This window comes from Sycon ciliatum, chromosome 8 (assembly GCF_964019385.1).
Source record: "Sycon ciliatum chromosome 8, ocSycCili1.1, whole genome shotgun sequence".
Classification (NCBI taxonomy): Eukaryota; Metazoa; Porifera; class Calcarea; order Leucosolenida; family Sycettidae; genus Sycon; species Sycon ciliatum.
In genome coordinates, this window is record NC_088650.1 from 26,678,173 (window position 1) to 26,702,323 (window position 24,151).

General features: G+C 47.6%; 1 protein-coding gene across 1 annotated transcript; it reads right to left on the reverse strand.

The window, feature by feature from the left end:
• Nucleotides 1-26: 26 nt before the first annotated feature.
• On the reverse strand, nt 27-23,377 carry LOC135822520 (uncharacterized). Its single transcript, XM_065335303.1, has 23 exons — nt 23,116-23,377; nt 15,660-15,707; nt 14,447-14,612; nt 13,528-13,621; nt 12,744-12,792; nt 12,092-12,175; nt 11,248-11,343; nt 10,759-10,911; nt 10,309-10,416; nt 9,644-9,705; nt 8,886-8,962; nt 8,356-8,433; nt 7,812-7,929; nt 6,422-6,485; nt 5,956-6,021; nt 5,361-5,419; nt 4,514-4,700; nt 3,969-4,076; nt 3,426-3,492; nt 2,925-3,041; nt 2,278-2,353; nt 1,622-1,697; nt 27-361 (listed from the first exon to the last, which is right to left on the reverse strand). Exons 1-23 carry the CDS (start codon nt 23,144-23,146, stop codon nt 285-287), a joined length of 2,061 nt encoding a protein of 686 aa, XP_065191375.1. The 5' UTR covers nt 23,147-23,377; the 3' UTR covers nt 27-284.
• Between the last annotated feature and the right edge of the window lie 774 nt (nt 23,378-24,151).

Consider the following 24,151-nt stretch of genomic DNA (forward strand, 5'->3'; position numbering starts at 1 on the left):
TTTAAAAATTTCTAATCTTTGGATATGACGGCCTAACTTAGTGCTAAAAATAATAGTGATAATGATGGAAATATAATTGATGTGGCCAAATGCTGGCCATATTGCTACAGGATAAAAATTAAAAATGTTTTGAAAAAATATTAGCAAAGGAAGAAAGAAAAGAATTCCAGATAAAATATTTCCTAAATTTGAATGGAGAGACTTTTAAATATCCGCCTCGCCCTTTCGCTAACAGTAATAGTACATTGACTGCATCTGGAGGCTCTCTGCAAAGAGAGGAGAGACTACAGCTTTGCTCGGCCAGCAAAGGTACTGTTCTTCAGCGTCTGTTCGTACGACCAGAACTCGTCGTTGCTGTCACCTACGCAAGCAACACAGCAGACGAGGAATGACAGTGAAGAGACGCACAGACATATTTCATTTCATGCCAGTTAACTTGCTACATATTCATAGGGGAGTCAGCTTGTGGCATGCTAGTACAGGTGAATACTGACTGGCTTGATGCTCCTGTCCGGAATCCTTTTGTAATGGCAGCTTGGACACAGCAATGTCTTTGCTCTTTTTAAGTGTAATAGAAGGCGTTTGAGCTAGCAAAGTCATTGCCCTCAAATATTAAATGAAACGGCAAGAAGTGCCTCACTCGCCATTTCTTTAGCACTGGAAACCCCTCACCCGGTAACAAAGCATTAATTAACACCTGTAGACGAGTCACACTTCTATTTCAATTACATCATGCACGTCATCTGAGGGCCGCAGGGGCCGTCGTATGAAACCTTTCACCTCAAGGTATACGGTAGGGTAGAGTGCGCATATGTCCATGTTTCATGCTACACAGGCATGCCTCTCTACCAACACGCAAACTCACACGTCACACATGCTGAATTTTAGATCCTCATGCAGAAACAACAACCATCAGCAAGCCAAGAGGATAAACACTTGCTGAACTCTGATTGGCCGAGGCCGGTTGACCAATCATTTCAGGTGTGAAGTTCACAGCCAGCATAGGCTATAAAAGTAATCATTCCAGGAGGGGATGGTGGTCGGGGTTTGGGATGGCCAGAATTTTAGATTTTCTTCTCCGTACCCTACACAGGCAGGGCCGACCTAATAACTTGCTATGAAAGAGGAGGCAGAAATTGTTCCTGATATATCTACAGTTGCGCTCACTGAAATCCGACCCAACGTGCAAAACTGGCGCCCTAGACCAGTTAGGATTACATCACTGTGGATGTTTTCGATTTCGACAGCATGTCACAAGGCGAGGACGCATAGTGCTCCTGACTACAACTATAACCCGGTTGGCAGAGTCCCGGTCTTGCAACATGCTGTCGAAATCGAACAACTTTCAAGCAAGGCTTCTATATACCATCACCGTACACGTACTTGTGCATGTGTACGTCCGTCCGCATTCGTACCACTTCCAGGGTGTCCTGGATCGTGCAAATTGAGGGTGCACACTTTGGGCCGGATTTCACCAAGCACAACTGTACAATCATGTATGCAGTGACTAGTGACTGCTGGGTCACACGGCACAGGAATTGCTATGTGCCTGGCTGATGTATTGTGGAAATGGTCTAGATATTTAGCGTATGCAATAGTGACATGCATGCCGCGCACTTACGGACTAGCGCAATGGGTCCTAGGAAGCTGTCCGGCACGCACAGGCCATCCACTAAGCATCGGCAGTGTACACGCACCTATAAGCACAGGCATGGAGAATATAAGACTTACTTAGTAGTGATGACATCCATCCTACCTACACCAGCATCATACAGATAACCATGCTGTTCGGCCAAAATATGCAGCCAGGAATGAAGATGGTGGTGGTGGTGGTGGGTGGTGGGTGGTTGGGTGGTTATGGTGTGTTTGAGGGATGATTACTACAGTAGTAGTACATAAGCCAGGCGCTGTATTATACCGGACAAGAGGGTACATGTACATTGTTTGCTATAGTCAATTCATCCAAAGTATTCCCGCTGGCTTATAAAAGTCCGGTTTTGACTGAATTGAGACTAAAAATCCTCTTTAAATTCAAAAGATCTGGGTTTGGGATGTGCAACTCCACACCTGTCCTTATTTTGTAAAACCGGGCTGATTTTTAATTCCCTATCTTTGGACTTTTTCCGGCCTCGAATGTGGCTTGTCTTAACAATATCTACATTTAAACGTGGAGGACACCAACAAGTCAGAGTGCTAGTTTAGGATGAATGGAGTGTACAATTGTAGTGAGCATGTGTCAGACAGCATGTTGATGTGTCCTGAACTGTGTCAACATACCTCGGCCAGCAGGGCATCGAACTCCTGCCGCATCTCGTCCTGTATGCCAACACTGAGCGAAGACGTTCCACAAAACCTGTGGAGGACCACAACGATCACCAGAATTTTGTTAATGCAAAACCTCTGCATCCTTGCCTTCTAGAACAGTAGATGCACGATTCGCGAAAGGGTGTGACCGAAGGTACCAAACTACATTGCATTTCAAAAATATAGACGCATGATTTCCAAAAGCCACATAAAATCTGTGATCGTTTTGTGCATACAATTTTTCGAAATTGGGCGTTTGTTATCTGGTCGCTTATGAGAGTAATTGGGAGAAGGACCTGAGCAATATTCGGGGAAAAATTCTCAGAAAGCTCCAGCCAAAATATTTCAAAACTGCCAGGCGTCTATATTTTTGAAATGCACTGTAATTAGTAAGTACCGCATCCTGGTGGGCATGGTTCTGTGACTGGAGATTCCGGGATGTTGGGCGAGTACGCTGTATGTCCTCTGTCACACTCGTGACGCATTCGTTTCACCCTTGCGGAACAAATGGATCGGATCGATATCATTCGGTTTTGTTCAAATGTTGGGCCTGTATTGCGGACATACTAACTTAGTATGACCCGTTACAGTAATGCCGCTGTTTGGGCAAGCTGACTCACCTGGCATCGGCAAGCACCAACCACAATCCGTACAGACTGGCAAGTTTGCTGAGCAGAGTATGGGCTGTCTTGCTCTTCACCGTGCCAATGTCTTCGATAAACCATTGCAGAATCTGTCTGTATTGGCAGTAACGGAATGCAAAAACAGTGACAACAAGAACAGCAGCAGCAGCAACAACAACGAAATACCCACTAGTCAGTCTCAGCAGTCACACCACATGGTCTCCTTGCCGCAAACATCTCTCTATCGTCACCAATCTGTTGGGTATGCATGGCCCATCCTCAGGGTGAAACAATAAAACTATGGACAAACAAGCAAGAAAATATGTTTTCATCAACCACCACACCATAACTGCCCGTTAACGAAGAAAATAGAGTAGACAAACCGTGCTGTGCAGCAGCACAGTGAGAAGAAAATTATGAACAATGATGCATTATGTGAGAAGTAAGAGCTCACAGTGCTTCAGCTAATGCTGACACACAATTCTCTTTTTAACTTACCTCTCAAAGAAAGCTTTGCCGCAGTCCACCGCGAGAGAGCCACACGCGTTCCATATCCTGTCATCGACTGAAATAGATGACCAACACAGCGTGCAAGACATACAACGTATGTTAGTCTGTCGTGAACGAACACATCTGGTTGTACGAGCAGTGAGCACAAAACGCCGGCCATGGTGACTGATCAATGTGCTTCCCGCAAACTGGGGCTGAAATTACAAATTAATTTCCAATCAATTTTAAAATCGCTATGGATTGCCAATATCTAGACAAACTTTGCCCAGGTTAGCTAGGGAAACGAGGTCAAAGGATGCGGACTGACTGTGATAGTAGTCTGTACACAGGACAACGGTTAGAAGAAATACGAAACTAAAAGGCACACCAATTAAAAAATAATAAATACTACTACTACTACTACTACTACTACTACTACTACTACTACTACTACCAATTGCAAAACAACCAGAGGCTACGCGCTTGGATAGCCTACCCAGGACGGTGCTAGACCATCAGCTAACAATCACAAGGTAAGTTACATTCACTAACCTTCACTGGCAGGCACATGCTTCACCTTGTCCTGCTCCACTTGTAACTGTTTGGACAGCAGGTCCATGTAGAGTTTCTCCCGCACTTCCAGACAGTTGAGTAGAAACACTGAGAGTGTGCCACAGACAGAACAGAGGTAGTAGCTAAGAACGACAAAGAAAACACCAACACCTACAGGTGCCCGAAAAGTGTAGAGTGATCCCGAAACCTGTCAAAGCCGACCGATCACGGAACCCCCGAATACGGCCCTTGTAGTAGTACAGGTGGTTCCCTCGTCTAGGGTCACGTGAGTGGAAATCACACTTCAGTCCTGCTTGTACTGGTCTGCTGGGACAGGTGGTCGCCGCTTGGCAGGTTCTATTTAAATGTAGATCTCAACCATAATATTATTGTATTGCCAGAGTACCTTTCTTGTTTTCCACCATGTCACACTACATTAGTGAAGAGCCATACCGAGTACATGTGGGTACAATGGAAGTACTTGATAATTGGCAGCAGCAACAGCAGCAACAGCAACAACAGCAACAACAGCAGCATCAGCTTACCAGGATGCCGTCGAAGAGGTACATCAAAGAGATTGCCCGCATTCACCACCCTGCCAGCGTCGGTGTCACCATCGCTTGCTTGCCACATGACCGGATATCTGAGAGACTGCAAGTCGAGCTGGTCCTGCAGCATGCTATTCTGGTGTGACATCATGCTGTCGGCGGGGAATCCCCTCTTTGCCACGCCCTATGCAGCAAGATAGGGAGAACAAACGCAAGAGAATGTGTGCTTGTTAGACACCTACATTAGGCATAGTACGTTGCTACCTTGCTATACGACCTCTCGACGGACGAAAGTAGCGGCATCTCGCGTTACTTTAGTGATTGAAGATACAATAGATTCATTCCCATGGACGTGACCCGGTACGCTAGACACATCCATGCTTCTACATCACCGCCACATACCATGCAGCCGTAGCATCAAGGCAGACAACACACTGCAACAGGCAACTAACCACAGCGGATCATCCCATACCTAGAGCTAGTACAATCCGCGCACCAGCATACAGCCCTTCAACCTGAGAACGGCCTGGCCTGTGCCTGATGTAATTTGGTCACCATCCAAGAGTTGTACAGCAGCGAAGAGACCATTGAGTATGATTGTTTGACTCGTAACTGGCGGCGGCGGAGTTTGAAGAAGCTCTTGGAATTAAGGCGTGTTGTATGGATAATGGTGCACAGCTGGTGTGTGCGTGTGGGGGCCGGGGGGGGGGGGGGGGTAAGGTGTGTGTTTGGGGGGGGGGGTATGATGTTCGGTGGCTCATGTACGAGTACCAAGTAATACTGATACAAGTGTTAACATTCCTGTACATTGTGATAAAGTGAGATGAACGGCATGTATGCATACCTTGCGGTACATCTTCATTAGCTGGCGAGTCGTCAGTGCTAGGAGAACGCAATTATCACCTGTGGGAGCGGAAACAAGATGGAACAGAGCGTAGTGTTGAAGAGCTGGACACATGTACTGTAGGACATTTGAATGTAACATGGCTTGGCATTTACAATAGGAACTGATCATCACAGGAGAATCTTAGTAACCACGGAGGCCACACTAGATGATAATGCCCGAAAGTAGGTGAATCTTGACCCCAGGTTAGGAAGTTGTACATGATCCATGGTCTCTACAACAAGCGATCGGGGTGGCGACCTACTGCTGTAAAACACATTCCAATCCAGCAATAGCATACAGCATGTGCACGCATCAACCCTGACTCCCCGCACGTCAAAGCTCGGGCTGCAATCTCTTATAGAATGAAGCGAAGCCCAACGATGTACGGAAACCTTCACAAGTCTGCCCGGCACTGGCTGCCAATATCTCTCTTCATCTCTCCACTTCCTAATTCGTGTACACCCGATGACAGTACATTGTACACAGTGCTACTATACATAGTATCGCAAGAGTGCACAAATGAATACGGTACACTTGTACAAGAATGGCTCACCTTCATACGTCAAAGAAGCATCAAAGTCGGCTTTGAGTCGACCTATGTGATTCCAGGATGCATAACCTACGAGCAGCCAGACACACATACATATACTATAGTCAAGAATCAAAATATTACAACTCCGGTACACTCACAGGGTTGCACGGCATGTGATGTGAATATTGCCACGGCAACCATTCAAAACGATCTCGAGTAGTGCATCAGTCTCCATGGAAGTATCGATGCAGCACCAGCTACCCAGTACACTGGAGGGACTAATTGCAACTGGGCAAACAGTCTGATGCACAGTATAGAGCTAACACATCAACTGACCAGAGACAGTGCGCAATCATACAGGTACTTCGATGTACAATGAGTTGATTAACATTCAAGCGGGGCTGGGTAAAGGCAGAAATTCCTGGATGTATGGTATTCTGCATACGCTGGAGATGTTGTCACCAGTACGCTATTTAAAACACCATACCTAGGCCGCCACAGGCCTCTCTGGACGATTGAATGGCGTCACGAGCAAACCAGCCACCCACCGCCTACAGAAGAGAGACAGAAAACACAAGCACACATGCAAACACGCACCTCTGTATCATCTGGTGCTGGAGGCGGAGATATTTGAAATACATGTACAATTTACTTGTCAGCACACGAAGCACAGAAGCCATAATAATAGTTTCGACTAGGCCTTTCGTACCATTACTTTTCAAGTCGAATACAATGGTGATTAACAAGGTAGCAAGCACTTCCTTATAACCGCTCTTTGGCGGCAAGAGCATTGACAAAATAGCACTTTAAAAGATAGCGCTAGTGGCGCCAACTACATATTTGGCGGTCAGAGCATTGACCAAATAGCACTTTGAAAGGTAGCGCTAGTGGCGCCAACTACATATTTGGCGGTCAGAGCATTGACCAAATAGCACTTTGAAAGATAGCGCTAGTGGCGCCAACTACATATTTGGCGGTCAGAGCATTGGCCAAATTATTATTATTATTATTATTTTGCTTGTTCGCGTTGGCATCAACCTGCATAAAGCAGGTATATAGCCTTCGCTTAAGCTGCCATAAAAAAGAAAGCTCATCCTAAGCGAGAGGGCTAGAGGGAAATAATAACGATAACGAGATACAGAATACAAAGAAATCCAATGAGTTCAACGTACAATTCAAAACAAGAAAGAAAGGAAAGAAAAACAGAGCCGAATCTACCGATTGATCCATCAATCGACAAAGGGGACTAATCCGTTAATGTTGCAAAGTAGAAGCTGATTATAGTTGCAGATCTCCAGGCCAGGGCCAGCATATTGCCGATTCTGGATAGGTCTCCGCAGCATTTGATGTGGTAATTATCATAATGTTTGATAAAATTGTTAGACCAAATAGCACTTTGAAAGGTAGCGCTAGTGGGGCCAACTACATATTTGGCGGTCAGAGCATTGACCAAATAGCACTTTGAAAGGTAGCGCTAGTGGCGCCAACTACATATTTGGCGGTCAGAGCATTGGCCAAATAGCACTTTGAAAGGTAGCGCTACAGCAGTGGCGTCCACTACATAGTGAAACAATGAATATTACTGGTATCAAACAACAGTGGGGACCACGGTTCTACAATGTCAAAACAGTGACAACTTTCGCACATACATTTACTTCTTTTGCACACAGTTCAGTTAATCACAAAGTTCAGTTAATCACACAGTTCAGTTAATCACCATTGTATTCGACTTGAAAAGTAATGGTATGAAAGGCCTAGTCGAAACGATATGGCTTCTGTGCTTCGTGTGCTGATTTCCTTTCCTCCAACCAAGAATCTATACAATTACTTGTCCAAGCAGTACCGTAAGCAGAAATTCGGGATACAAGGCACAGTACCTTGTATCCCGACGTCAGGATGTGAATGGTCTTCATCTGCTGCATGCGCTCCGTGATGTCCTCGCTGCGCTCATTCCACTGCACCTGCACGCGGTGCGAGGCACACTGCAGTGCGTACCTGCACAGTGAACACAACACCAGCCAGGCAGAAGACATAGCCAGACACAGACACAATCATAAGGGCACACAAACAAGCAAACACACAAGCGCACGCGCGTGCACACACACACACACACACAAACACACACATGTTCCTATGTCACTGTAAGAGTCACCGTAAAACAAACACACGCACAGATATCCAAGAGAGAACCAGAAAACTGATAACAGCACCGACACATACACAATCACTTGAACTTGGCGTGCAGTGATAACACACACAGCATAGTCATGCGCGTATGAACCATGCAACTGCAGTGCAAGATGGTGCGCTTAGCTCAATAGCCCGGGATGCGCTTGGCTTGCTTTGCATACGCTAGTGGAGAAAACAACCAGTGTTTCAATAGGATTTTCACGGGCTATTCCGGTTAGTGTTGTTACTCACGCCATGGCCAGGTAGGGGAGAAGACGTCGCTGGTGCATGGGGTAGTCCATCAGTAGTATCTCCTCACCATTACCGACTCTGCACAGCACAGAGGGTGACATGTACAGAGCATGCAGCACACAAAGACAACATCAAGTTCCCAATGCAAAGCCATGTTGTGATCTACCGGTCTTCTCGCAAAAGGGAAAACCATACAGCAAATCGACAGAGAGGAAGGGAAGCAAGGGATGGGCAAAGAGAACTGAATATCTTTGTTTGTAGACCCAAGCGTACTGCACATGAGAATGACGAACATTCGGACAAGAACGTAGGATTGCCACGTTCAAGACCAAGTAATTGACTACAGCACACATCTTGAATACACATCCACACATGGGATGGTTCTCACCTTCACCCATCAACTTATGCATGTATTTCACACCCCTCTCTCTTGCAGACAGTATTCACAAGGGTGAATCTACTAATGCAATATAATATTACACACTATACATATCTCTTCCCAGGCAACAGTTTCCGCATACACTGCGTACCTGAACTGCCGTCGTGACAAGCCGTATCGAATAGCAGTACCAACAGTCACTTTGCTAATACTTACAGCCGCACAGATCTGTGTGGAAAGCAAGAAGAAGACCGCTTTACTTTGCAGTACAGCGACATTTCAACCTGCTGGCTAGCAGTGTTTCTGATGACATTTCCTGATATTTTTATGTCACACACATGATTGTAAGCGTGCATGCCCCACCCCGCATCTAGATAAAACCAGAAAGGGATAGTTCCATGAATGCGCCCAGACCCAAAGTTTCCAACAGCCGTGACGGCCTGTACGTTACACATCACGCAACACAAACCACTGGCCTATTGTAGATGCCACACACATCACTGACCTAATCCCTATCCACACCATCACATGCACGGCCAAAACGCTATCGTGGCAAACCCAGACCAGTTCGTCCAGGCACGGGACTAAAACACTCCGTCCAGCAAGCAACAAACAGCACCACGCTACCCTACCAATCACAAAGTACAATAACGGTGGCGAGCGCTATCCGGATCGGCGTACACATGCAGTGCCAAGTACTCATTTCAATTACGGTGTGTATGGGTGCAGGACCACGTTCACTTCAGCTCCGTATGCGCACGTCCGACATTCGCAGTGCCGACTCTCGACTGCAGAGTACCCATTTCAACTACAGTGTGTACGGGCGCTTGGCCTCCAGCACCGTAAGCGAACGTCCGCCCGGACTTCACTTGCCCCAGCTGCGTACCAGTATGCGTATGTACTACTTACAATTGCAATGCGCCCTCGCAGTAACTCAGCCAGACACATGGCAAAACGCAGGTTTCTGTCCTCTGTATTGGCACAGAGGAAATACAACGCACACAGGACACACATCCATGACTACAGTAGAGAAAACACGCTCTGAGGTGATATGGCTTGGCTCTTCGTAGGGACAGAAAGAAAGCATGGGGCTATTCTAAAAAAGTAGGTCACTAGCCTTCAACTTGCTCCCACAATTTTCAAAATCCTGTTGTCAAAGTTACCCTGCAAAACCAGATTGGTTCTCTTTGCCTTCGATTGCCTTAGTTAAATAAGTCGATGTTCAACCGCATGGAAGTAGTTCTGTTGTCAAGAATTGCTGATGAATGACTGAGCGATCTAAAAGTCATGCACACCCAAGCCACATCCAGGCCATATCCAGTAGCAAGAAACTTTTCGTGTGACATGTGTTCGAAGAGGATAACCTGGCACATTACCATCGCGCAATAGGCCCATTGCGCATTGCCAAATACGGAAGGTATGAGTAAATCATGTGAGTACGCTGGGATAAGTAGATCACTGTTCAACACCCCAGACGACCATGCCCATGTGGCTGTGTGGGGTGTTTATGGTACAAATTACATCATTGCACAATGGACTGATTGGCCTGGTGATGATAGCGGACACGGTCTTACCTATGAAGGATGAGTATGCACCGTCAGCATCAACACCGCCATAGCGACTCAGTAGAGAACCAAGCGGCACACGCACCTTGTCGAACCAAAAGCGGGCGTTGGAAACACCTAACACACACACACAAACACGCATACGCATGGACGCATGCACACACGCGTGCGCACACACACACACACACACACACACACACACATACAATAGAACAGAATGCAAGCAGACAACAGTGGTGCATTACTCTCTGCTCAGGCCTCAGCCAGATTAGGGTTGACAAATAGAATGAACATATCAAAGTCAAAATTGGTATTACCAGTATGTTGCTAGTAGTTAACACAGTAAACCATGATGCTCACAAACTGTAAGCTGTTCATTCGAAGTTGCTTCGGCTTTTGCAACATTCATAGCACATCATTTTTAACACAGGTATTAAAATGAAACAGCTCCCATCGTACCATTCAAGCCGATCTTGTGGCCTACGTCGGCCACCCTGACACCCGGTCTCAGCTGGCCGGTGTCGTCGCGCAGCCGTACTGTAAAGCCGTGCACTCCGCAAGACTGTCCCTGCGTGTAGAGCTGTGCCATCACCACTGCTATGTGTGCATCAACTGGAGTTGTTAAAAACCAGAACAAAAACGGCATGCGCGGTGAGATCTCGCCTCGCTTCGCCGCACAAGTTCCCATGGATACCTAGAGTACTCGGTAAGAAAATAAATTGCCTGCGAGACTAGCTGCTAGCGAAACATGAACAAATCGCAATGCCCATGTCCTAGACAAGGGGAGCTGGATATACTGGGAAACAGTGGAAATGGAGACATGTATTGTATTGTATGTGACGTGCTCACTGAACGACGGGCCCGCGTGCCAAGCAGTTTCTGAATTGCACGTATTCACAGTTGGCGCCAGAGTCAGCCAGACTGACATTTGGCGCCTTGCAACCTTACCGCCACCGCCGATCCAGAATTTCTGTGCCGAGTTGCTAGGGGTGTGGATGACAAACTCCTTCGTGCTTGGATCAAACGTTGCCATGGTCTCCAGATCTGGACGTGGTGGCGTGCGGGGATAAAAAAAGATAGTTAAAAAAAGAACGGTAATGAGATGGTGCTTACAAAAGATGTGAGATGGGCTTGCAGTCCGAATCAGCAGCCCAGGTTACTGATCTGCCTAAAAGTGTCACTGCTCATTCGCAATCTCCGGTACATAATTGAGCTCCTTGTGTCGGCCAAGGTGTTCTTCTTCACTTGATAAGACGAAAGCACATGTGCTGCATAAAGTGGCTGATCTTGCAAAGGTAAATGATGCCTAACGTCATCGAGGGAAGTTTGTAAATAGAAAAGGACCTATAAGTTACTAGTTATTGTATGGCTAACAGTCCACCAAGGTCCACTTCTATAGGTCCTTTTCTCTTTACAATCATATTACTATTGGCTCAACATCCGAGGGAAGTTTGATCAAGAATATACCAAGAGAAAAGAAAAGAGCGGTGGCATGTGGAAGAGTTACAATGTACAGTTGTGCTTGGTGAAATCTGACCCAAGGAAAGGTGGTGCCCTGGACCAGTTCACATGACATCACTGCATGTATACATGTGTACGCCCCCGCAGCAACACCCATCCCACGTCTCGGCCGTCACAGGCTGTGCAAGCTAACGTTAGTTAGGGGCGTCAAATACGCAATCTGGGTCGGATTTCAGCTAGCACAACTGAACATGTCTGACTGTACATGTATTGTAACGGCCATGAGCCTCTCTACACGCACCCTCCAATACACAGCACTCGTTACACTGACCTCGTACATTCGAGCCATGGCCAAGCTCCGTCATAGCAAAGCATCCGCGATGCTTGCATGAAACGAGACCAGGTATCAGCTCCTCTGCAAATACAACAGCATGCATGCACAGTGCATGTACAGTGCATGTATAGTACACGTGGAACACATAAGAAGACAAAAATCCCCTGGCATAGGAAAATCCCCTCGGCTAGGGAGATCACGTGGGATAGGGAAATCCCCTGGAATAGGGAAATCTCCTCGGCTTAGGATATAATATCACCCAGGATAGGGAAATCCCCAGGGATAAGCTTGCTATTCTGAATGTCATCCCCGTGGTAGTCTTCAGGCATTGCATTTAATATGTGTGACGGTGAGCTTCAGCTCCTCAGAGTTGCATTCATGAACCTAGCTAAGCCTTGGCAGTGCACAGTAGCAGGCATGGAGATGCACAAAGCAAACATGACCCCGGCAACGCACAGCCCACCAATAGAACTTCAAGCAGTAAGGCGGGTGAGGATCACACACATGACTCGGACTCTTCAATACGGCCACACACACAGCATATGCACGTGCCCATGAAACAAATCTATGCAAGCATCACACCATGAAAACTGAACACGCATCCTATGCTAATGCATAGAAAGAGCAGAAAGAAAGCCGCAACACTCACCCCGCTGCTCGTCCGTTCCCATGGTAATGATGGCTCCAACACACAGGCCCTGTGCAAAGACAAAGGCAAAGAGCAGGAAACACACACATGGGTTCGGGCCGGGCTGGGCTGTTGGTTCCAGCTGAGTTGGTTGTGAGTGGGCTGTTGGGTCCAGTTGGGTTGGTTGTGGGTGGGTTGTCGGTTCTGCTTGCTCAGTGAGGCGTAGGTCATTTCTAGGTGGCTCGGGTTACTCGATTTTTTTCTGACAATTGGCTATGTGGCCAGGTGTGGCTCTGCGGCTCGTGGTTGCAGCTTTACTGGAAACTTGTGGAAAACCCACGTCTTCATCCACAAACTGCTGCCACACTCTGGCATTTTCTGTCTCTGCAGATGTGGTGAAGGTGGGGCCTTCAGTCGAAGAACTACGTGTACATGTATGCCAACCAGCTGTGTTTGTGTGTTTGAAGGTAGACCAGCTGAAAGCCTGAAACGTATCCCATCAGGCTAGCATACCTACTGTACGCGTGGCAGCCATACCAATTAAATGCAGTAGCGAAGAGATGAGCTCATTGGGATCTCCTGGAGATATGGCTGCCAGGTGGCCTGAGGCAGTGAGGCAGGAGTTAGCAAGTCTGGACGAAGCCACTACAAATGTGGTTTGGGTTGTGGCGTGAGCTCCGCTTCTATAAAAAGAGTACTGGTAAGGGGCCATCCAGCATTTATGGATAATTTTCACGGAACGAAAATTTTAGTTATGACACTAATAGTACAAGCTGCATGACACAATGTATGCGGCGACTCTTACCAGCTGTGCACCAAGCATAGTGGCTAGTGACATGTCGTGCATGCTCAGCGACTCTAGCCAGGCCCACAGGTTCATGTTCTGCTCTTTGCTGGGCCTGCACAAGAGACAAGAGGCCATAGCACAGACACTGTTAAATACAGTCAACTGTTACTTCGCTAATAACGACTACTGCGGATATAACGACAATTCGCGAAAAACGACAGAATTTCCATGCCCAGAGCAAAGTCCCATCCAACTGTAATACATATAATGAGACTTCGGGTATAACGGCACTTCGCGAATAAGGACACTTTTCTGATGCCCCGCCGAGTGTCGTTATAAGCAAAGTTGACTGTATATTCATAAACAACCAATGAACTACAGTAGTGTCGGGTGCCGAAGAACTGGGCGATCAGCCTCCTAGCCTAGGCTGCTCTTATTTTCGTGCACAGCAGTCTATGCGCAGTGGAGAACCTGTGAAGATAACGGTATACTGTGCTTGGTGAAATGCTAGCTAGTTCGTTCTTTGGCAGCTGGCAGTCCCTGTAGAGCACTGGAGTGTAGTGAGGATGCATGGTTACCATGAACTAGAGCCCATGTCAAATGATCAAAACGCTTCCATTGCTGGCACACGTTTACAAAACATTTCCGTGCACTTTCATCATCAGTGATAGGAAGCTGCCTGTACTACTTATGAAGACAAGGCAGGCTATGACCATGGCAGTTTGTGTATTGATCCAACGCAAATGAATGTCAAAGGGCGATGCATCTGAAAGCACATACATACGTACATGCGGGTAGACACACACACACACACACACACACACACACACACACACACACACACAGTCACACACACACACACACACACACACGCACACACACGCACACACGCGCGTGCACACACACACACACCTACACACATACACGCACTACGTACCACGGAACGCGCATTAGATCCATCATGCCCAGCTCAGCCACACGCTCCATGCGTCGCCACGCATTGTCACGCTGGACATGCATGTGAAGATCAGGCTGTAGGGGACTGAACGGTGGCTGCAGCAGAAGCTTGAACACACGCTGGCGCTCATCCTGATTATGACGTTCTGCAGCCAGCCAGCCAGCCACAGCCAAGAACACAACGAGAAAAAGGGAAATACGACGCGCGCACAACGCACATGATAGTGGTATGAAGAAGCACAGCATGCCAAGAAGAAAGTTCCGCAATAATTCGTTACACAGCATCCTGTTCCGATGCAAACAAGTCCTTCAGTATACTTTGAGATGATGTCCTAATTGGGACATAATGGTAAATGCATAACCATGTGCACTGAAGACAGCAAAAGCACGGGAGGTCGACGAAGGCATTGTACTTTTAGAATAGGGTGCTCTCCAACTGGTGTGTGTGTACGCATGTACGCACGTGCACGCACACACATGCACATATGCACGCACGCACATAGAGAATCTGATGATTGTTTCGTACACGAAACTTGAAATCATAGCCAAACAGGTGCCCGTCTTGTGAGCGCAAGTGTGTGTGTGTGTGTGTGTGTGTGTGTGTGTGTGTGTGTGTGTGTGTGTTTGTGTGCGTATGTGTGTGCGCGTACGTGCGTGTGTGCGCGCGAGCGTGTGTGTGTGTGTGTGTGTGAAGGTGTCTATGGCATATACATTACTCTGCACTCTAGTGAAATTAGCACTCCATTCGAGCTGCCTCGACCGTGTGAATACCGAGAGAGTAGGCATATTGGACTTTGGGTTCCGATCCGCAGCTTATATCGACCATTGTTAGCAAACACAGAAAGCATCAAGCATACCCACTGACAAACCGCTATCTTCAGATAATCCTACTCCTCTGTTTGTTCCACCAGGTTCCACTACTGTAAAGTGAGAAACTTTCGCTAGAGATTAAATTTCGCTATTTTCGCGACCATCACACATTCGCGAATATAAATCTTCGTAAACCTCTCCGTACACTGATTGTAGACAGCACAAGATCCGATTGAAAAGATACCGTAGAATCGCAAACGTTTCTCATCGTGAACCAGCCCGATTTATGAAAACGCTAAATTTGCACGCCGCGAAAGTTTGTCGCTTTACAGTATTCAGGGGAGAGCACAACCGTGGACCAACTGGTCAGTCAAGTCACTTACCAATAAACTGCTGCAGCTCGGCGACTACTCCTGGCATACCACCACCCACTTGAGATGTAAACAAAACGGAAAGAAAAACAAACCACAGCATAAGGCATTCGGTTACCAGTACATCTACCATCACAATCGCATTGAATCTACAGCATGTATACCCAAAGAGCACGACAAGAAGCATACGGAAGGAAGGATGGCAGTCAGCTAGTGTTGTAGAGCAAGGTTGCAAATTTTGCGTGTGTCTCCCCGTGTAGTGTCCAGGCTATCCCCACCCAGACAAGCCTCTGTCGCTGCGAGATGGCAAATACGACAAGCATCTCTCCATTGGCTGACGCCCAGATGATCAAACTGCTTTGTACGCTTCCGGGCATTGAACGGAATGTCTTGGACATTGTCAAATGTGCTCGCGAACCTGTCAAGTGCAGCCCAATTTTTCTTTCTTTTCTGTAGTCTTTCGTTCCTGCGGAGCACTGAAGCCGAGAACCTATTGTCGGCAAAGCTGCCCCTGCCTCTACCCCACTCCTGCCATTCCATTTGCCCCATCTCTGCCTTGCTGCTTTCGCCGTCCAAAGGTGTGCGAGGTTATCTGTAAAAAAAGTCCCGCCGTGTAAAGTCCAGTCCTGGAATCCAAGCAGACATTCATGCATGCCAAAACTCGGCCAGGGAAAGAGGCGGAGAGTTTTCGCCCTCAAAAACCTCTGTTTTAATTAATGATAGCTTGCATACCGTCCTACCGGTAGGACCCAAGAAATCGAGCTGCAAAAGTGCTTTTGGTTGAGAATTTTTTTAAACAATTGTTGAGATGAGGTCTTTGTCAGGCAAAGTAATGGCGCAAAATGCAAGGCTATGTCCAGTGCATTGCGTATGCGCAATTTTACCGATTGTCAAAATGGCCGCACATAATCCTGTCGGTGCGCTAGCAACTCTGTCCAAAGTGAATTTTGACCATGGCACATCAATTGTGGTGAGGTTCTAATGTTTTTATTAGCTTGCCAAGGCCGTGGAATGCATAATTCCATACTCCGTTTCCATGGTTACCATGGGTTGTTACCATGGAATTTCGTAGTATGCCTTGTGCGATCACGTCTAAAATTTGTGGACTTCTTCATTAGCCCCTTAGCAACAGTTTAGGGTCAAGTTTTAGGTCAATGTTAGAACAGAGGCCATGCAGCATGTCTGTGTATGATGGTCCTACCGGTAGGTCCTACCGGTAGGACCGAGGTCTATGCAAGCTATCATTAAGCTTCCGTTATAAGCCAGCGGCAGCATCGTCACCAGCGCCAACATCTGCCACCTACACTATGAAGGGTCTACCTCTTCCTAATATTGACATCCTCAAACATCTGGGAGTTCGCTTCAGTGCAGACCTAAACTTCCGTCAACACTACCTAGACATCAGCCGCAAATTCAAGCAAAGAGTAAGCCTACTTTGTCACATGGCACATCGTCTTACACCGCAGGCCATGATGCTCCTCTACAAGTGCTATGTTAGACCTGTGATTGAGTATAGTGTCGTAGTGTGGTCCTTTCGTCTTCGTTCAAGTGACTTGACTGAGCTGGATAGAGTCCAGGCCAGGTTTGCAAGATCCTACCTTAGGAAACGCAAAATCCGAATCGACACACCCAAGCAGGATCTTAATAAAAAAGCTAACATTGAATCCCTTCTTTACCGCAGGCAGTTTATAAGCTTAGTTACCATGCACAAATTTATTTTCAGGTATAGACGTTTGTGAGAGCATGCATGGTATTCGTTGCTCTAACTTCTGTCTTACATTCCTTGTTGCACCCGCCGGCTACCATGGCTCATTGATGGTCTCCCGACATGTAATACATTCCCTTTGACTGTGTGTCACCGCCAGATCCTTTTACTTCTGGTGTCCGTTTCATGTTCATCTATTGCTTCGATCCCAGTGCCATTTCTTGGGCATGGGACAGCGCTGCCAAGCGTTTGTGTCCGGATGCAGCAGCTGTCAAGCCGCCAACCCACGCCGCGGAGAGGCGACCGAGCCCACTCGTCCGGTATCAGCCAACGGTCCCTGGACTCGTCCTGTATCAGCCAACGGCCCCTGGGATGTGGTGCACATCGATACCCTCGAGCTCGGCGTTAACCGGTCCGGGCGTTACCACTGCGTGTTGGTATGCGTGGATGCATTCACCAAGTGGGTCGAGGTGGTTCCCCTCAAGCGTCATGACGGCATCTGTGTGGCTAGAGCTTTCGTCGACGTGTGCTCTCGGTGGGGTCCTCCTCGCGTGGTTCGATCCGACAACGGCACAGAGTTCAAGAACGCTGCCATGTCTTCCGTCTACGAGGCGTTCGGCGTTCATGTCTGCTACGGCGCAGCACGTCATCCCCAGTCGCAAGGCGTGGCCGAGAGGTTCAACCAAACCCTGTTGACCCTCGTGCGGAAGGTTCTGGATGAGGCGCACGACTGGGAACAGGAGCTGGCGATGCTCCTGTACTACTATCAGATCCGGCCACACAGCGCCACCAACGTCTCCCCGATAGAGGCCATGGTTGGTTGGCATTCCCGTGGCTTGGTCGTGGATCGGCCTCAGCACTCGTATTCGGCTGGCTCATGGGTAGACGACCTCCAGCAGCGGAGATGCGAGACTACATCGAGTCTGCGCTCGGCCGCTTCGACTTCATCGACGAGCCGACTCCGAGCCGCTTGACTGTTGGCGATGCGGTCATGCTTCGCCGGCCTCAGCGCTGCCAGAAGCGCCTAACCCCGTACGAGCCTGGTTGGCAAGTTATGTCGATCGTGGGCCCCTCGACGGTGGTGGTTCATCGGGTCGACGGCACCGGCCGTGACAAGATCGTGAATGTCGACTTGTTAAGGCGTGCCGCCGAGGACGATCTGCCGCCGCCCGTCGCTCCGGGTGCCAGCGATGAAGCCGAGTCGGGCCCTGTTCCGTCTCTGGTATTGAGCGTTGACCCGGTCACGCCGCCGCCGCCTGCTGCAGGCCCATCATTGCGCGCCCGGTCTACGCTCGTGCGACCTGCTCGATATTCATGATTATGTTGTAGCTATTCGGTGGTGACATGAGTCACTAAGGGGTGATGTGAGAGCATGCATGGTATTCGTTGCTCTAACTTCTGTCTTACATTCCTTGTTGCACCCGCCGGCTACCATGGCTCATTGATGGTCTCCCGACATGTAATACATTCCCTTTGACTGTGTGTCACCGCCAGATCCTTTTACTTCTGGTGTCCGTTTCATGTTCATCTATTGTTCGCTTGCGCGCTGGCATGCAACTGGCGTGCTCTCATGCGTACAGTGCGTACAACGAAGAACTACGTCAGTTCCAGTTAGTTTTTTAGAGTTGGCCGTGGAACAAACTTGTGTTTTTCGCTCTCCCACATTCTCTGCTTCTTCTCCAATAATTATATGATCACTGTTCGCCAAAGTTTTCGTTGTGGACGTTGTTGCGAGTGCGTGTCCGGGAGTGAGTTGGGGCGGTCGTGATTATCTAACACGTTGCCTAGCTTCATTCCATTTCAATATCACGCAGAGTGCGAGACGCCCAAACAAAATTATTCTCCCTAAAGCAAAGACCACATCAAAATCGTTGTTTCTCTTCCAAACCTCCCTCTTATGGAACTGCCTCCCACCAAGACTAACCGCAGAACCATCCATTATTGTTTTCAAGAATAAGCTTCGCAAACTCACTTGCAAACATAGTACTTCGCTCTCCGGTATGCCCACACCATGTACATACCCCCCCCCCTTTTGGTCGGTGTACGAGATGCACGAACAGTTTTCGTAGGGTGAGTACTTTTTCATGTAGTACTGAATGCGGCAAGTAGGACTCGCCCATCCGCCCCTCCCCACCTGAAGCATCGAGGAGGTAGGGGTGCTCTGGCGGGATTTTACGGTATTATTAAAGCGGCCCTATGCCAAAGGGGCTGTCCGTAACAATTACACTTTTTAAAATAAAATATTGTAATGGCGGTGTGGTGGGGGGGGGGGGGGGGGGGGGTTTGAAGTGTTGCTTGCTTCATCACCGCTGATGTGGGATTCACACAAGGGTTTGCGATGCGACAGCCGAAAAACCGGGAAAACCCCAGATCTCCCCTCTCTTATACTCAACCACCGCAATTGCAGAAGTTAAAGGGGAAGTCCGGTGAAAAATTTAAATTTCACAGTCCGTAGAGTTCGGGGCGCTGAGTCGAATGGTCTTTGTCCGAGGAGGCTGCGGCTTATGGTTCGTCAGATACGCCCAATCGAACATGTGCGAATTTGAGCGCGCATCACCCAGATCCAGGTGATGACGTCACAGCGTGCAGCCAGGTAGCCACACCATCTAGTTGTGTACAAAAATGGCCATATTCGGAGCGCGTTCGATTGGGGAACCGTTTATCGCAGCTTCTTTGGACCAAGACCATTCAATTCAGTGTTACAAACACTACGTACCCTGTGATTTTCAGCTCGGTAAACCTGGAGGTTATACCGTATTTTAGCCGTTTCCGAGTTGGACTTTTCCGTTAGCCCGTCTACATGGTCTATGGCTACGCGCTCTGCGCTGCGTGCATGCAGTGCGTGCAGTGTGTTATCTAGCTGTAGTACAGTCAACAAACTCATGTCACAACTGACACAAGACTCAGAAAACTAGTCAACACACGGACTTGTCATGTACTACACTCGTGTCAGCCGTATTGTACAGTCATGTAGTCAGAGAACGTGCGTTTCTCCTTGCCGGTGCCGGTGGTTGTGCTTTGAGAAAGAAAATTTTAGTTTTCCGCACCCTCGGCGCCTCATTATTTTATGCTACAGCGATGAGTGCACAACCGTGACAAGTGACAAAACAGCGAACAGCTCTCGGACCTAGAACTTTCAGATTCCATAGCGTTGCGAGCGAAGAGTCGTGCCCGTGGTTCAAAGAGCCTGCACTGTTCTCCAATTGAGTAGTCCGAAATATTCCAAGTTCGCACCAAAACATCACCATGTGGCAGCAAGAGTTCATAACCCCCAAGAGTGTGCAACGGGCATAGACTCAGCGCTCGGCGAAATTCCTACATTACGTCATGCGCAGCTTGTCATCCGAGGTAAATTTGGGTTCTTTGCGATTTCTGGAAACTATACCCTGAACCGCTCCTAACTCAAGGCTGTAAGCCTCGACTTTTCGAAGCTTTTTTTGAAGACATTTCGGACGTACAAGTCGTACTTTCTCAAAAACAAACTCTTTCTCCAAGAATCTATGGACATCGCGACAGGAAGAAGTGAGGACGCTGTTAAAAAATATTGCATTGCCGTCGAGGACAATCATTCTGATAGCTGTGCAACTCAGCCGAAAAATGCTCCTTCGACTTATTCTCAAGTTCCTTTTCAAATGATTAAAATCATTTGAAATCATCTTCGAGGAAAGCACCGGAAATATGCGAATGGCCTTGGGAAGAAATTGTTCTTGAAGAGACTGACTGCACTGGTGAAAAAAGAACTAGAAGGCGATGAAGAGTCACCATTGCATCGAAAAAATAAATAGTTTTGTCTTTAGGATCGTGTGCTTTTTTTTCTTCTTGAGGCTCAGACTAGAATCGCAGTTTAGGCAGTTTACCCTGGGGAAGCATCCTGGTTTGACTGTAAATTTTAGAAGAATTCATCGGCGTGACTCATCGCACTGCACCAAAAATGACGCAATGAAGGAATTCCGCCGAGCGGGCTTCCATACAGGGACTGATCAGGAGTTGCACACTCTTGGGTTATGAACTCTTGGTGGCAGGCTACTGAAGTCTAAGCGAATCTAATCGGTATGGAACAACATTTAGAGCACTCGCATCACTCTTCTCCATTTTGGCGACCCTGCTCTCCAGCGATCTGATAATTACATCAGCCTCGTCTGCAATAACTGCTGCTTCTTCATCAGTCGGAAACTCAGTAGCGCTCACTCTTCACCGGCCCGCGCGGCCATTTCTTCAGCTGACTACCGAGGTTCTCAGCCCCAGACCGAACTCATGAAGGTCAGCCATGGCTGCATTCTCACTCTCACAAGGAGTTACATGTCTTCGGGGTCGCTTGCACCACCTAATATCAGTCGCCAAATCATTTGAAATAGCACTGACACTATTGCTTTCACGCACTCCTTTTGACCTAGCTGCACGCTATGACGTTGCAGAGGGTGTGGCGCGGCCGCATGACGTCATGGCGCAGCCCCCGAAACTCAGTTTTTCAAACGGAAATATCTCGAGAACGCTTTGTCGGAGACACGTGGGACCAACACCATTCGACTCAGCGGCCGAAGCTCTACCGACCCTGAAATTTAAATTTTTCACCGGACTTCCCCTTTAATCTTGGCCGTCTACTTTCATGATGCAACTCAATGCGATGTAAGCTTTGGACTGTCTTTCAAGCGATCCCGGTACACTAGATTCAAGAGCTGCTGGTACTTTAATTGAAGTAGCTAGGTGAATGCCAGCGAGTCAGCCGAGCGCACACGCCTATAATGCCATACAGGTCAACCCTCCCCCTCCCGGTGTTCCCGGAGAAATCCCTGGAAAACAACAATACTCCCGGGATTCCGGGGATTTCAAGCAAATTCCCAGAAAGTCACATTTTTTGTCTGATCCAGGTTTTTCCTGAAAACTCCAGTGACTCGCGCCTCCAATGTGCGGTTTTTTTTCAAAAAATATGTACGCTGTGCACTCGCACTTCGAACTCTGCAAGGCACTTTCAAGACCTGATCAGCCTAGCCTACATGATCTGCACCGACAGGCACGCTAGGCGCCCGCCGAGGCGCCGACTGATCGAACAGCAATGCAAGGTCGAGCCGTGCTGTTTAGAGTCCAGAATCCTGTGCCGTCGAATGTTTTTTTGGTGGGTAAAGCTCTTTTTCATGTGCTTTGTGCCATCCAGGGATTTTGAGAGAATTCCAGTGATTCCGCATGTCTTGTCAAGGGATTTATATTGTTTTGTGGCTGGTCAGTATGCAATGCGCTTTGAGAAAAAAATCAACACGGCAACGGTCACTCTGCTGAGTCTTTTTGTGAATGGTGACTTCACAACGTCAACATGATCATTTGCGGGCATTATTATTATTATTATAAGCACGTCCGCGTTGCTGGGGCCCCCATTGGATGGAGGTTGCCCAGGTTCGCATGTGCCAAACTGATTATGCCAACGCCTCATGACGAAAACATACATACTTGCAGGCATTACACACCGTAAAACAACCTTCTGTGAAACACACATTTTAGCTTTGGTTGGGTGGGGGGGGGGGGGGGGGGAGGTGTACTGAGCTGTATGTACAAAATTTCATTTTGAAAAAATAATCGGTATTTTTACGAACAATCCCTGTTTTTCAAACTAACTAAAATAATACTTAGGCAATAGTACGCATGCATTGGCGGACCTCAACTACCAAGTAAAGTGTAATGCATTAATGGTACAGTACTCGTACTGGAGTTCAGCTTTTACATCGTGGGAGATCAGATATTGCAAGTGGATAACAGCTACAGCACGCTTACGATCCATGGATGCCACAGGTTTTTCGTCCATGGTGATCGTCTCCACAGCCAGGACCGCTCCGCGATACACACGCCCAACAACAAAAACCCTTTGACGTGTTTTGACTTCACCCTCGCCTCGCACAGGAAACTAATAGCTTCAACAAAATGCGAATGCGTACTAATAACAAACAGTGAAACTGATCACAGAGTTTGTTGAAGTAACTGTTGCTACATTAGCCACTACATCAGTACAGTCATACTTTGTGACAGGACTGGCGTGCAGGAGATATTAATAGCAATAAAAACTGCTTTATGGCAGTTTTCTAAAAAAGTTATTGTGTTCTAGTCCATGGACCCCGTCTAAAAATGTGATAGCCGAAAATTAAAATTTCACACAAAACCTCACAATAATCACAACACTTGAAATGCTGCTTTCAACACTAAACTCGTACTGCACATGCGTGCATAGGAAAGAGGATCACGAGGGGAAAAGGTCATGTAGCTTTTCATTCTGTGTGTGATTATTGTGAGGTTTTGTGTGAAATTTTAATTTTCGGCTATCACATTTCGTTAATTTCTTACTTTTTAGACGGGGTCCATGGCCTAGAACACAGTAACTTTTTGAAAACTGCCATAAAGCAGTTTTTATTGCAGTATAATAAATTATAATTTCTTTTGTTTTTTTCTGTCACCAATCAATGGAATGCCCTACATCAAGAGTCCATAACCCCCCAGAGTGTGCAACTCGTGATCCTTCTCAGCACAAATCAGTGCCGCAACGAAATCCAAACTTCATACGTCATGACGTCATAGCTACTCACTACATTGTAGTGAGTAGCTATGACGAAATGGGAAGTTTGGCCCGGACCTACTTCGCCCGTTTGCCCAATTTGGGGTCTTTCTTTACGAATCCACGGCCACGTAACACGCCTGAAAGGCTCAATACAAGTACACAAAGAATTATTTTAGAGTTGTCGAACAGTTTTCTCTTTTGAGTGTCTCTCCGATAAGAGAAGAACAATGGCCACTGTTGAACCTAAAGCAAAGCGCTCCC

Excerpts from the sequence above, each read along its gene's own strand:
- LOC135822520 (XM_065335303.1), bottom strand. The coding sequence starts at position 23,146 with ATGGACGAAAAACCTGTGGCATCCATGGATC. Across the intron at positions 12,176-12,743 it reads GGGAACGGACGAGCAGCGGG|AGGAGCTGATACCTGGTCTC; the intron begins GTGAGTGTTGCG and ends TTGTATTTGCAG. Across the intron at positions 6,022-6,421 it reads AGAGGCCTGTGGCGGCCTAG|GTTATGCATCCTGGAATCAC; the intron begins GTATGGTGTTTT and ends GGCTGCTCGTAG.